General features: G+C 42.9%; 1 protein-coding gene across 1 annotated transcript; it reads right to left on the bottom strand.

Moving 5' to 3' along the window:
- Positions 1-12,216: 12,216 nt before the first annotated feature.
- LOC308333548 (odorant receptor 131-2-like) lies at positions 12,217-15,517 on the bottom strand (the record flags this gene model as incomplete). Its single annotated transcript, XM_080790007.1, has 4 exons — positions 12,217-12,984; positions 13,450-13,620; positions 14,272-14,288; positions 15,352-15,517. 4 exons carry the CDS (start codon positions 15,515-15,517, stop codon positions 12,217-12,219), a joined length of 1,122 nt encoding a protein of 373 aa, XP_080646133.1.
- Between the last annotated feature and the right edge of the window lie 367 nt (positions 15,518-15,884).

Here is a 15,884-nt window from a genome sequence, read left to right as displayed (position 1 = left end):
TAGTACTATGCCCTACAGTAGTACACTTTGCCCTATAGAGTAGTACTATGCCCTACAGTATAGTACACTTTGCCCTATAGAGTAGTACTATGCCCTACAGTAGTACACTTTGCCCATTTCAGACTGGGGGGGACCTTGAAATTAAACGGGTTGAGAATCACTGCTAGAGCCGTAAAAAAATCTTCTCTTACGGGGGTCCCTGACATATCTTTTCAAATGGGGGTCTGCGGGCTAATTAGGGTTAATTTGGGGGTCCTTGACATGAAAAGGCCGGGTTGAAAAATACTGCCCTAGAAAGTAGACGCTCCAGTGAATTGGTATATTATTGGTATTATACCTGTAGCCTATAAAGCCATTTGCTATGAGAGATGCTATTTTTTATTTATGGAGCACCAATAAACCATTTGAAAATAGAATATTTAAATTTCAAATACTGTCTCAGCAGAAATTTGTAAATGTATACACAACCCTTGGTTTTATGCAGGCCTGCTTTTTTATTGAAGTGATGAACAAAGAAACATTAAAACAAATATGAGTGAATAACTAATACTTCAAAAAAAAATTAAATCTTAATTGTTATTACTTATTTTTCAAAAATACCCAAAGGGGGAACAAATTAATGAAAACCATGACATTTCATCTCTGTCTTGTTTTCACTTGCTGCTTCCTGAATATCAGGGACCAGTTTCTGAGAAGTTATTTTCATAACATCATTAAATAATATGTATAATCTGCAGTGGTGGAATATATGATCATTTCTTTGTCAGAGCTCTGTTATCTAAATTGTCCCTCGGTTATAGACCCTTGTACTGGAGAAGTATAGAGTATTCTTCAACACGCAGCAGCAGAGAGAGGGGGTTGGTGGTGGTGGGGGGGGGGGGCATGCGCCGTCGAGTCCATTCATTGGAGCACAGCTGACAGCAAATTAGACTAGTTAGGGAGGGAAGCTCATAACTGGGATTGAGCATTTGGTTTATATTTCTTTTAAAAAAATCAATGAATGTGAATTGGCAGACACTCCCTAACCAGGCTTCAAGCCCGCTCTTTAAAACCCTCCGGTAGCCACGCCCCCTCCCCCTCCACACCACCACAAACTTGTTTGTTATTATAGTAAACAGAGTGAAAAATATAAACAACTTATAATGTAACTTTGCACTCCATGAAGTGGAGTAGACTGGCGTGTTAGGAAGTGGAAACTGCTCAGTCACAACACTGTGTGACAGCTTGAAAGATAAGTTATCTTCATAACAACAAACTGGTGGGCTTGTTTTCATTCTGCAGGTGAGTTAGCTACCTATGCTAAGTGAGCATTAACGTGCGTGTGTGTGCGCGTGTGTGAGAGAGAGGGAGAGGGGGGGGTGAAATTAAATGAACAAACAAAGGTGCTTGAAGTGCTGTAAAGTGTTACCTGAATTGCACACAAACCTGAGTTAGCTTACTGTGTGTGTGTGTGTGTGTGTGTGTGTGTGTGTATGTGTGTGTGCGTGAGAGAGGGAGGGAGGGACTGGGTGTTGAAATAAAAAATAAATAAATCCTGACAGTTTTCTGAAAAAGCTATGTTTCTGTGTCAGTCGTTGTTCGATTAAAAAAAAATAGCAGACCTACAAGCTCATAGTGCGCCGCTATGAGCTTGTAGATCAGCAATTTTTTAATAGCTAAAGCATAACATAATGCTATATCACCAAAAGGGGATCCCGCACAAAATGGTACTGTAGGATAATTCGATGCTAGAAGGCTTTCTTACTTTTCTTTGTAGTTGTTACGTCCCCACCTAAGAGGTCCAGGTGTTATTTTCTGCAAAAGAGCATTATTGGCTATTTCCCCTACCATAAACCCCCAATGAATTGAATTGAATTGAATAGGGCATTGGGGTGTTGTGCTAATTTGCTTATTTCCATTGCTCAAATCATAATGTAAATAGTATCCCAAGCGGCACACTTTACTACTTATTTCGATGGAAATAAGCGAATTAGCACAACATTCCAACCCCCATTGTGGGCTTATATATGGGGAAATAGCCAATACTTATACTCAAAGCTTATATGGTCTCTCTCTCAACCTGCTCCACAGGTACACGGGCCAGGGTGACGACCCCAGATCCCCAAGATCAGCTTCTTCTTAGCCCTGACATGCTGTGAATGCTGGACCCTATAGAGCCCTGACATGCTGTGACTGCTGGACCCTATAGAGCCCTGACATGCGCTGTGAATGCTGGACCCTATAGAGCCCTGAAATGCTGTGAATGCTGGACCCTATAGAGCCTATGCCCTAAATCCCTGACCACGACATGCTGTGAATGCTGTACCCTATGCCCTAAACCCCTGAATGCTGGACCCTAGAGCCTATGCCCTAAACCCCTGACCACGACATGCTGTGAATGCTGGACCATATGGAGCCTATGCCCTAAATCCCTGACCACGACATGCTGTGAATGCTGGACCCTATAGAGCCTATGCCCTAAACCCCTGAATGCTGGACCCTATAGAGCCTATGCCCTAAACCCCTGACCACGACATGCTGTGAATGCTGGACCCTATGGAGCCTATGCCCTAAACCCCTGACCACGACATGCTGTGAATGCTGGACCCTATGGAGCCTATGCCCTAAACCCCTGACCAAGGCACTACAGCAGAATGCTTGCTATGTGCTGTGTAGTGCGAAACATCCAGACCAAGGCTGAGTGAGAAGATCAGGCAGCCAGGATAATGAGGCTGGTTGGGGGCCATTGACACTGGGAGTACTGCATGGCCAGCTAGCCAGCCAGATGTATGGAGGATGGAGATGAGATGACTGGAGTCTGGAGGAGCTGCTGGAGGTCTCATCATGAACTGCAGGAGAGAGAGTTTTCCCCTGGCATCACTACAACTATCTTATGAAGTCAAGTGGAAGAGTCGACAGCTCAAGGTATGAGCGTCTTTTGCTTCTTGGCTACTGCTTGTGTTTTTAATGCGTGTGATTCAAGCTGGTGTGCTATTGCTGTCATTTTGGGACCCATTGACCGGGTGGCAAATGGCAATGGAACTGGTTCTGGCTCTGGAGTTGAATGCTAGTCATCATGTGAATCTAGAGTTGGTCTGTTGTGTTGTATCTGCTGTACAGTAGCCTATGTGAGTTCAGTTGTTGTACCAGGGAACAGTATGTGTGTGTGTGTATGTGGCTCTTGATCACTTCAATAATCCCATGAGTGAATTTGCTATTTCCATTTGGTTGGAGATGGAGCTTTTGGGCTTTGACATAACAGCCATCAATTCCAATGGTTAATTTTCAATAGAAGACATTAGTTGATGTATGTTGTTGCGTGGTCACTGAGGTTCGTTGTGAGTCGTTGTGACAGGGTGGCTGTATTGGTTCATGACTGGGCATGGTGGCAAAGAATGTCCCTATGTAGGTCCTTTCTTTCTTTCTTTCTTTCTTTCTTTCTTTCTAGTCCATGGACTTTAATGTTTGTTTAGGGCACTAAATGGCAACGTAAGACATCATGTAAAATTGTAAATAGTTGTATTTGCTACTCTTGTTTCTCTGCCAAGAGAATTGTGCCATTGTGTGTGGGTACAGAACAATATTGGTTAGAATTGAGTGAATAAATCCATTGCATAAATAAATGCACACGTTCTTGTATTTTTAACAAGAGATGATAATCGAAATACTTGACATTTTCTTGTAAACGAACATACTTAAATGTGGCTTGTTAATCATAACAGATTGAATCATGTTACATTTACTGTTTGTCAAATCCACTTATATGAGTGTAGAGCAAAGTGATCCAAAGCAAGGCCAGAAAGATAATGTGGGACGCGTCACGCGTCTCTCTTTGCTGCGCTGTAGGCGCTGCGAAAGACATTATCCCTGTAACAAAGTCTGAAAAGAAACCAGAAAAGGGTTCTGTAGCCAGGAGTATGAAGAGGTCCGGAAGGACAGAGAGCACGCTCATGGACCACACCAGACCGATCACAGCGTGCGTTCTCTGCACGGTACAGATTTGGGAGTGGCGGAGGGGGATGCAGACAGCGATGTAGCACTCCACTGCCACGGTGGCCATTAGCCATGGTTCACATGACGCTCGTTCTTGGCTTAACTTCCGCCTGTTTTTTTCTGTCTGTCTCCCTTTTATGCCCTTATGGAGATTTCTGTATCCGTCTCTCTGTGTCCCTTTATTCCAGTATGGAGTTCTGTGTCAGGCATGCCCAAATATGAAGTGTTGTGATGTCAGAACAGGCCAGCTCCATATATGGAGATATAGGGGTGATCAGGTCCAGAGCCTGGGCAGAGGCCTTTTGTGGCAGACATACTGTAAGTACAGACGCACAGAGACATGGTACATGTATAGATAGCACTGGGTGTCTCCAAACATTATACAGCTGAACAAAGTCAAGACTAAATGTCCTGCACCTTGAATATGCCCTGCACCTGAATAATAATGTCCTTAAGTATATAATGCACAGTACACACAGTGGCTGCTGCTATATGCTCACACACCTTATATTATTATCTCAGGTAGACCTACTATTTGTACATGTATATGTTTTTTGTGGAAAGAGCAAAGAGACCCTTTTAGTTGAGATTGTGGCAAAAGCTTCTAAGACCCACACAGAAGAAAGCCCTTTACCTGTAGGCCTATACTTTTGCGGTAAAAGTGCTCAAACTTATTTCCTGCCTTGGAGCCTAGTCCCTCCACATGCCAGAATTGTACCTCCCAGTAGTTCCGGAGTGGATCCAACGGATTGTGTGGCCCTGGTCTTTCCCTGGTGGGTCGGTTCGAGGGTAGCTACTGGGACGTAAGTCGGGACTTGATCACCCTGGCTGGGTCACCCGATTGAGGGGTATGATGTTTGCGATACCCGAAACCCTGATGACCTTGGGATACATCACTGAGGATACATCCCAGGTGCATCCAAGCGATGTATTTTCGTTCTGATTTGATTTTGATGATTTATTATTCTTTCTTTTTTTTTTACTTGTCTTGCGTCCTTCTTGAGTATAGGTGGTGCCAAACAGGAGTCACTTAAATTACTTGAATTCAGAACAGTTATACAGGTGTTTTGGCAATTGTAATCCCTTACACTACTCCTTACTTGGAAAATGTTATTCAGCAATAAGTTATTACCAAACCCATTCTTTAGGCATGACACCTACAGTATGCTAGAAGACTTTGTTGTGTAATGAACAGATAATGAACAGAGAACTTGTTGCCCCTGCAGTGTACTGTAGGGCGGCTTCCACCATAACAACGGACTTGAGGGAGTGGATGAGCACCTATCCATCTGTACACACACACACACACACACACACACACACACACACGCACACACGCACACACGCACACACACACACACACACACACACACACACACACACACACACACTAAACCTTCTGAGAGAGGATGTTAAACATCACCGTCAAGAGATGTGTGTATGAAAACAATGACCTTAATGAACATTAATTAAAACCTAATTTAATCCCACAGAGGAAACTGCTCTTCTGTCTGTGGAGAAAACATTGTGAAGGTCAATGTCATTATGTGCTTGTGTTTGACAACAACAGTTAGGTGCCATGGCGATGCTCTTTAACACATTGGATCAATAATCTATAGGGAGATTGAGTTTTGATATTGCACTATCATGCAAAAACTTTTCAAGAAACTTTTCACCACGCTTCTGTCTTCTCAATTGTCTTCAACGATTATCAAGACAAGGACCCCCTAGCTGAGAGAGAAATGAAGCAAGGACTGCCACTCCCACCATCCATCATCAGCACTGGAAAACACTAACAGTGGATTATACATGACAAAACACCACTAGGGCCACATAGGACCGTAACACAGAGCTCAAACAGTTTGTGGGGCCATGCTGACTGGCATCATTTCCACAGACGATTCATCTCACCCTGCAGGCATCACGTTGAAGCGATTATGAACTATATACCTCAAGCTTCACACTCACACAATACAAATGAAACTATTTCAATAAAGGTTGTACACATCAGTGAAATTAACCTCTGGGAAAATCCCTAATTGAGAGTGTAGGCCTAGCAAGCCACAGATCATATAGGCATGGCTTGAGCACTACCCTACCATCTCTTTTTGATAATTTGATAATGACATATTAAAAACATGACTTGTACACCCAATGAAAATATAAACTTCACAGAATATACCACTTGAAATTATAACAATCGGTTGAAGATTATCTGAATATCGCACAAAATCTCAACTTCTTTGCAACGGGCCATTGCGCTGAGCACTGCAGGCAGTGGCAGTGTTTTACCTATACTTGTAAGTTGTGAGGACCTCTGCTTGGATTCATGGTGAGTGGGGCACCGACGATCTGCAAGCTCACAACGCGCTGCATGTGTACGCAACACTTGGAGCTTGTAGATCCACGGCTTGCCAAGCCGTGTATATCCACGTGTATATCAGAGAGAGAGAGAGAGAGATTTTTACCTGTACTATATTTTCACCTGTACTTTGAGATTTTTTGTAATTTCCATCAGTTGAGTCCCAGTTTCAATGTATTGATTTATAAACAGTATGCGGAATGAGTACATTTCATTCAAACAAAAGTACAACTCAATACAAAAACTGTGGACACTATGATGAAGCATTACACTTGTTTACAATAAGGCCCACCATTTTCAATTCATCAGAACATTTAGAGACTTACAATTATACACTTCTATATAAAAATCAGGAATGATTGAATGTAATAATATGTCAGGTAGGCCTATATCAAGTTAGTTTCAGCCTTCTAGTTGGAATCTGATATTTCCTCTTGTACTGTGTCTTATTAACAACATTGTTGTAATTTGCATCAGTTGAGTCCCAGTTTCAATGTATTGAGTTATAAACAGTATGCAGGCAAATGGTTTGGGATACTTGGACAGTGGTTTATATAAGTTGAGTTGCTGTTTAAGAGCCGTACCCGTAATCCCGTAACCAATTTAACTATGCACTGGTAGCCAGAGCCGTAATCCCGAAATTAATCACTTTTAATTGGATTTCAATAGACGGGACTGTTGCGCAACTTGTGACTGCGACTTTAACTCGCATATATGGTAGGAACACTCTGAAATCATGTGCTAAAAAAACCCAACCCCAAATGGTTGCTTTTCTGCCGCCCCCTTGTCGTTGGTGGTAGAAAAAGAACCAAGACGAAAGACAGGTTGGGAGCAGCGAGCGACTAGAGCGAGAGAGACGCTGGCACAGACGATCAGTTTTTCTGTTCCCTCTCACAACAGGTTGATTTCGAGCGGTGTGTGTGTGTGTGTGTGTGTGTGTGTGTGTGTGTGTGTGTGTGTGTGTGTGTGTGTGTGTGTGTGTGCGCGCCGCGCGCGCACACCGCTAGAAATGAACGAAGAAAATCATAACAGAAACGGGGCAAGTGTTCTTGTCACGTAAGACGTAAGACGACACACACACACACACACACACACACACACACACACACCCCGTGTGTGTGTGTGTGTGTGTGCTCAGTTTCAGTTACATATCAATCAAATGAAATTAAAAAAGAAACGCATGCTGTCTCTCTCTCTCTCTCTCTCTCTCTCTCTCTCTCTCTCTCTCTCTCTCTCTCTCTCTCTCTCTCTCTCTCTCTCTCTCTCTCTCTCTCTCTCTCTCTCTCTCTCTCTCTCACAAGCTGCCGTATGCAAAGCAAAACACGCTGAAGATTATGTCTTGTAAGAATGATACCAGCGAAAAAAGAAACGCATGCTGCTCTCACAGTCAATGTGTTTTATACTGTCATCTATGCATGTAAAATATTTCATGTATGATTATTGTACTCAAACGTAGCAATCACTAAAGGCCTCGCTCTCAAAGTAACCAACTAAATACTCGTTTGATCAAATGTAGCAATCACTCCATGAAACCTTCCCGTCAAACATCGATGTGTGTGTGCGACGGTGTGTGCAGCTCACCTCACGACCACCATGAACTAGTGAAGAAAAGTATATAATTCCAATCGGACATTGACTCACTCCCAGTCCCAACAAGGCAACAACCCCGAGAGTACTCGACACGCGTTGCCCGTGCATGCGCGCGCGTGCATGCGTGTGCACGTGCGCGCGCGTGCATGCGTGTGCACGTGCGCGCGTGTGCATGCGTGCGCTGCTACTTTGCAACCAGCATGCAGCGCCAGCTGGTGCCACAGGGTGGTGCACCAACTCTGTCAAAACGATATATATACGGAAAAAAAAGAAAAAAAAACTTTTTTTTTTTTTTTTTTTGAGAACAAGTACTGTGTGATATCACTGACATAAAAAATAAAAGTCTTTAGTGAGAATTCTGAGTGAGAAAGTACCTCACACTAAAATGCAGTTTTCTCAGCTTCCAGTTTCCAAGATGGCGGTTTTTATAAAACCAAGCTTCATTCAAAGGTCAATAACTTCAGAACGGTGAAAGCAAACGACTCACTTATTTTTTCTGGGCAAAGTAGAGTAGTAGATCTTTCATTTGAGATATGTGACATCATATTTTGGTATAGCACAACATATTCTGTGGGCCTTCAAAGATTTCTAAATCGCATGTAAAAAGTGGCACCTGTGACAAAGATGGCTGACTGACTGTGGCACTGAAGGAGTTAAAGTAACTTTGACTATCAAATTTTATCTGACTAGTGACTATCTGTCTAGTGACTTTGTCTGTCTAGTATTGTTTCAATGGGAAAACAGGGTCTCAGCAGCATGTGGTGTTTGTTACAATGGCAAAAGAGCTTGTGGGCTGTTCCTTTTATACTGGTTGGTGATTTTATACTGGCCCAGGTGTGTCACAATCTCCACCACGCCTCCAATCTCTACTGCCACTCCCACCATCCATCATCAGTACTGGAAAACACTAACAGTGGATTATACACAGACCAAAACACCACTAGGGCCACATAGGACCGTAACACAGAGCTCAAGCAGTTTTATGATACCATAGAAAATGTGTATAATTATTTTGGCCACAGCTTTAAACGGTGGGCCATGCTGACTGGCATAATTTCCACAGACGATTCATCTCACCCAGGCATCACGTTGAAGCGATTATGAACTACCTCAAGCTTCACACTCCAATACAAATTAAACCGCGTCTCATGTTATTCTTTCTTAATTTTACATCGTCGTCTGCTCGTCTGGTGTTCATGCAGGAGCAGCAGGATGTATAGGCTACCTGATCATGGGACTTCCGACCTTCAGTTGTTGTTAATGTTACCTGATCTGTGTTTCAAATGTTATATATGGCAATGGCATTGAGACCAACTTGCCTCATTATTCTGCACCAACGATGGAGCTTAATTGCACCAAAGCACATGTCACCCACCTGTAAATCCTTTTGATGATGTGACATTAGAATAAGCTGATGTGATTGTGATTATGAACAGCATGAATAAAATCCAAGGTTTGTAAGGCAACATAAGAATTTGAACTTGAAGGCCCCATCTGTGTTGGTGTGTTCTGGGCTTCAGGTGTTTACTGTAACTCTACTAGTCGGGCAGTAGGTGGCGCCACAGAATTGGGAATTCAGTATTTTTTTCCCTGGCTAATTTAGAAGGATACTGATTGAAATTGGTACTTTGTAGTCCAGTTATTTTCTCAAGGTCATTTGCAGTATAGTGAGTATTAGTGACTTCAAATTAGGATGGATATTGATAAGACATGCTCAAACATTAGATGACCTTGTTCAGAATGTACTTTCCTTTCTGTTTCTGTATCACATGTGAATTAAGTCTGAACTTCTTGGACCATGGTACCACTGGGTTCTCTACTCACTGCACCACCCTCCTATACGGTGTGTGTGTGTGTGTGTGTGTGTGCAGGCCCGGTTTGGCCATCGGGAGCACCGGGACGATTCCCGGTGGCCTGCCTCCTAGTGGCCTGGCTGTCAAAAAAGGTCAGGTCAGGCCAGCAAAAAATAAATCTCTCCTAAGCTCAGGCCAGGCCAGCCACAGTCCATTTCAATTCAATTCAGGCAGTGTTGCTGCAGCACAACTACGTTGTGTGTCTGAAGTTAATAATATAAATAACATCAGATGGTACTTGAAATTACTGTAAAGGCCCCCAAAATGTCGCCCAAGGGCCCCCAAAAATTCGGCGCGCGCTTTGCGCGCGCGCTGTGTGGCCTGCCAGGGCGTATAACTCCCGGCCTGATTTGGAGTTCCACTCCGGGCCTGTGTGTGTGTGTGTGTGTGTGTGTGTGCGTGCGTGTTACATAATCTCCACCAGGCCGGGAGTCAGAGACACTTGGTGCATTGTCAGCAGTCCAGTCGCTGAGGGTTTCTGCCCATATCTGAGCAAAGGACCGGTATAGCCAAAGAAAACAAACACATGCACGCACGCACACACACACACACACACACACACACACACACACACATTAGTGCGCATACACACACACGGACGTCACTGTACAGTACCACTCTCCATCAACTGCAATGTAGTTCCATGCACTCTCTGTCGGAGTCCGTCCTGTCTCTCTCTTTCCTCCTCACGCTCAGCGCCATGATGCCATCTCTCTTGATTGCTGTCTCTCTTTGACTCTTCGTCCTCATACCTCTCTTACCCCCCTCTGTACCTGTCCACCTCTCTGAGCCTGGTGCTCATACCTCTGTACCTGTCCACCTCTCTGAGCCTGGCGCTCATACCTCTGTACCTGTCCACCTCTCTGAGCCTGGTGCTCATACCTCTGTACCTGTCCACCTCTCTGAGCCTGGTGCTCATACCTCTGTACCTGTCCACCTCTCTGAGCCTGGTCCTCATACCTCTGTACCTGTCCACCTCTCTGAGCCTGGTGCTCATACCTCTGTACCTGTCCACCTCTCTGAGCCTGGTCCTCATACCTCTGTACCTGTCCACCTCTCTGAGCCTGGTGCTCATACCTCTGTACCTGTCCACCTCTCTGAGCCTGGTGCTCATACCTCTGTACCTGTCCACCTCTCTGATCAATATCTTTAAAACGTGATCAAAATTGGAACCTCCCTTTTCCTTCATAGTTCATACAGTAGGCCCTAGTACTTTCACAGGGGTGCAGTACGTTAGTTAGACTAGTCATTGGTCCGACAAACGACAACCCACCTCAAACCCTATAACCTAACCATAACCGCAAGCACGGGAGCAGGCGCTAGTCCGATATGCGTCCGCATGTCGAACTAACTAATGCTCTGTCGGATTAACATGTGGTCCCCCTTTCTCACAGAGAAACTCAATTCACACTTACTGTGCAGTGTGCACGCTTGAGATTATTACTTTTATTATTTGTAGTTTTCGAGTTTTAAGCACTGCCAATGGCCATGGCCATTTGAAGGGTACAGTAGCAACAGCAAAGAACACACGTCTATGCCTTTTACAATGCTTTTATAAACCAGATCAGGGAGCTAGATTGCTCATATGCTGATTTGCTTGTGCCAGGATTTTATCCCATGAGACAAGTGCTCTTCCCACTCAGACACATCACCAAGTTCGCACGGGTCTGCTCTCCGATTGAATCCAAAGATCTAAGCTATGTGATGTACAGTATACATTTTGAGTTAAGACGACCATTATCATACGTACTCAACTCAAAGTATATTTTGATGCTAAAACCTTTGTACATTACAAGCTCCAACACATGTGCTCCCAATCTGATCAACTGGAGGCAACGGTGTAGACACCCACACAACAACGCATAGACAGAGATATATCAACTCAAAGTGAATTTGTAATTTGTATACAACCATTTTAAGGCTTGAAGCGAGCCCATATTGTTTCTGAAGGAACAATATTTTCTAGTTAATTATATATATGCTCATACTTAAAAATCCTTAGTCATAAAGCTATGAATAGTGATTTTAAGTATGACTAGAATTAATGTACAATATTTAGGTACATATACGTATCGAAAAACAACTCCAGACAATATTGTGCAAACCTTTATTGTTTCCTTATCTCGTTGAGATCTCGTCAACAACACTCTTGTCATGTACAGTATTGTATTGTATGTCAGGTACTGCAATAGGGTAGGTACTACTACTACTGTACATCAATTGTGTCACTTATGCATTTCATTGGTTTCCCAATTGGTTTCCCCGCAAAAACCTTTAAGAAGTAGTGAAACTAACTAGCTGTTTTCACTAGTCAGGGTCCCAGAGAAATATCAAATTTCTCTTTTGGGTCTGGAGCTAAAACTCCTGCCCTACAGAATAAGTTCCTTTTTCCCTTTCATGAAAAGTAACAGTTTTGGACATTTCCAGCGACAATTCATTCTATGGATTTGTCCTAAAATACCTTTTCAGGTAATTCCTAAATGTCTTGTCCCGTACACCATACAGAATAGGACTGATCAAACGTGGCAAGATCTGAAGAATTATATATAAAACAAAAAGAGAGTTGACATATGATGCAGGGGACATAAAATATAAGAATAACAGAGAACTGATCAAGGCAGGGTATAAGTATGCGAGCATAGACAACAGCAGCTGAAAGCCGTGGAGGAGTATCGTATTCCGGGCCTTCTTAAAATCTGTGCTAGCTGATTTAGCAGCAAACAGAATTCTGAAGTACGTGTAAAGGACAATGAGCCAAACTATAATTAGAAATACTATGCTCAACGCGTGCCTCTTCTGTATGAGAACAGGGGTATGGAACACCAAATCTCTTCGACAGACGACTCTGGTATAGAAGAAGTGCAGAGGTTCTGTGGCCAGGAGTACAAACAGATCTGGAAAGATTGACAATGCACTCACGGCCCAGATCAAACCTATTAGAATGTATGTTCTCGTGACCGTGCACAGCTGTGCATGGTGGAGTGGTAAGCAAACAGCGATGTAACATTCTGCCACCATCCCGGCTATATTGAACGGAGTGTTATAGGTGGTACAAATGGCAACCATGAGAAGGACACAACAGCCAGAGGTGTTGATGGTGTGGACGGCGTAGGTAAGGACAAACAGGGTGATGGACGTGGTCAGTTGGAGCATGTCATTGATCACCAGGTGGATGAACAGGATGTAACGAGGATTCACATTGAGTACCTGGAACAAAGGAAAAGCATGCAATATTATCAATATAACCAGTTCATTCATTATGAATATCCTATATTGTAGGCAATGTAGCCAAATGTAAGCCACTCATCTTTGTTGTGAACAAAAAAACTAAACAATCCAGCATTTTCCCCAAATGGCCTACATACTGTGTATTGCATTGATATTTACACCCCCCTAAAAAGTACTTGGGAAACCTTACAAATTCTACGGGTCATTAACATTACAATTGAGGAAGGAAGCTATAGGGGGCCATATAAAATATGCTTTGGACATGCCTGAAAAAGATGAAGCATGCACGGTCGCCCCATTAACATGGTTATGTTACAGATTTTTCATCGATAGCGTTGTTTGCTAGCACTGTCATCAGTGTTGTGTAAATGTCCAGAACGCATTGCAGCATGATGCTTTGTGAGTTTATAGATCTGCTATTTTTCAGTAAATGTGCCTTCGCACCTGGTGTTTTCTGAAGGTGTGGATGAGAGTGCCATTGATGTAGTTGATGGTGATGCCCAGAGCCACAACAATCACATTCTTGGTCACAGCTGAGTTGAAGGAGTCCCGGTACACCCAGGTCATTGATACATTACTGCTACCCGCTGTCACATTCATGATGCAGATCTGTTTCTAAACACATGTAGAGTAAGTGTTAGTTCTATTATTAAACGACAGATGAATCATGACCAACAGAAACGTAAAGCACTGTATCATCGATGAGATAAATGTAGGCATAAATGTAATTGAATGCACTGACTCACTAAGGGGTATTTTGTGGTTAAAACTAAATGTTTTTAGTTAAAAAGTTTAAGTTCTATATTGTGATCAGAAGTGCTGACCCAAGAAATGAGCTGACAAAATTGGAACTGTTTTTTAAAGAGCTGCTGGACAGACATAATGTGGTGTTATACAGAATGCAATGATTACTTTTGATTTGAAGAAAAAAGAAATGATCCGGGCACTCACGGTTAAAATTAAGAGGATAGCCTTTATTAAATTAAAAAGACAACTTAAAAGTTGCCTTTTTCTCCTCCTCATTTTAGTGCCTGGATCGTTTCTTTTTTGTGTGTGAGCACCTTTTTATCATTATCGAGCACCTGGTTAGTTTTGCTTTGTTCTCTCCCCTGGTGTGATAAAGACAGTACAATTGGTATACCGACCTTAACATGCATTTTTTGTTTACTAAAGAGCTGGAGAGACTCTGGTTACTAAACAAACACTCTATAGCAATGATTAGTTACCATTAAAATATAGAGCTTAAATGTTAAATTCTCATTGTACCTTCATGGAGGCACAAGCTGCAAGAGCACACAAGGAGATCAAGCAGGAAAAATAAAGTTTGAGCGCTTTTGTTACAAAAAGTGCAGGTAAGGGGTTTGCTTCTATGTGGTTCTTTGATATTTACAAGCTTTTCCTACGAATGGTACAACCAAAAGGTCTCATTGGCTTATTTACAAGCTTTGCTACAAACTGTGGGGTCTGTAGCGGGTGTGTCAGTTCTTAGAGACTCACGTAAGAAGTAGCCTAGTACTGTAACAGAGATGTTACTGTAACAGAGAAGTAGCCTAGTACTGTAACAGAGATGTTACTGTAACAGAGAAGTAGCCTAGTACTGTAACAGAGATGCACAAATGGTGTAGGAGATAATCAAGTCAATTGCATTAAATAACAGAAGCACGTTTGCTTCTGTGGATGATTATACCATTCTGTTATGCTCTGTTGCTATAGAAGACAAGGTTCTGTTGAATTTAACACTCAACAGAAAATGAAACAGAGGGATAAAGCTGCTGTTGTTCAGAAAAACTGTTTTAATATCAGACACTAAACCATTGCTATGTTTGTTCACATTAAGAGACTAGAACCATTATGGATGAAGTCCATCATGCTTAAAAAGTCTAAACTTGACCTTAAAGGGAATGCAGAAGTTGCAGAAAACACCTCACAAAAATACTTTTGTTCAGTGCAATGCCACATTCCAAACAAAATGGTTAACAATACATAATAATAATCATCAGGCAGTAATGCTGTCTGCCATTATCCAGGTCAAAAGCAATGCACGTTACAACACAACTCTACACTTCAATCATTTGAATGCAAACAGGTATATCCTTACCTCAGCTAAAGCACAGTCTGACTCGAGTTTGAAATGTATGGGGTGATTTTATATAGAGTATGATAATGATATGATATGATGTATCATAGAATTCAGAGATAGAGAGAGAGAGAGAGAGAGAGAGAGAGAGAGAACGTGTGTGTGTGTGTGTGTGTGTGTGTGTGTGTGTGTGTGTGTGTGTGTGTGTGTGTGTGTGTGTGTGTGTGTGTGTGTGTGTGCGTGTGCGTGTGCGTGTGCGTGGAAGAAACCTAAGGGTTCTGTAGCCAAGAGTATGAAGAGGTCCGGAAGGACAGAGAGCACGCTCATGGACCACACCAGACCGATCACAGCGTGCGTTCTCTGCACGGTACAGATTTGGGAGTGGCGGAGGGGGATGCAGACAGCGATGTAGCACTCCACTGCCACGGTGGCCATTAGCCATGGTTCACATGACGCTCGTTCTTGGCTTAACTTCCGCCTGTTTTTTTTATGCCCTTATGGAGATTTCTGTATCTGTCTCTCTGTGTCCCTTTATTCCAGTATGGAGTTCTGTGTCAGGCATGCCCAAATATGAAGTGTTGTGATGTCAGAACAGGCCAGCTCCATATATGGAGATATAGGGGTGATCAGGTCCAGAGCCTGGGCAGAGGCCTTTTGTGGCAGACATACTGTAAGTACAGACGCACAGAGACATGGTACATGTATAGATAGCACTGGGTGTCTCCAAACATTATACAGCTGAACAAAGTCAAGACTGAATGTCCTGCACCTTGAATATGGCCTGCACCTGAATAATAATGTC

Source organism: Protomyctophum bolini (assembly GCF_963924005.1).
Source record: "Protomyctophum bolini genome assembly, chromosome: 2".
In the NCBI taxonomy this organism is placed as follows: Eukaryota; Metazoa; Chordata; class Actinopteri; order Myctophiformes; family Myctophidae; genus Protomyctophum; species Protomyctophum bolini.
Note: the sequence above shows the minus strand (reverse complement) of the source record. Positions and strands in the feature narration are given on the sequence as shown.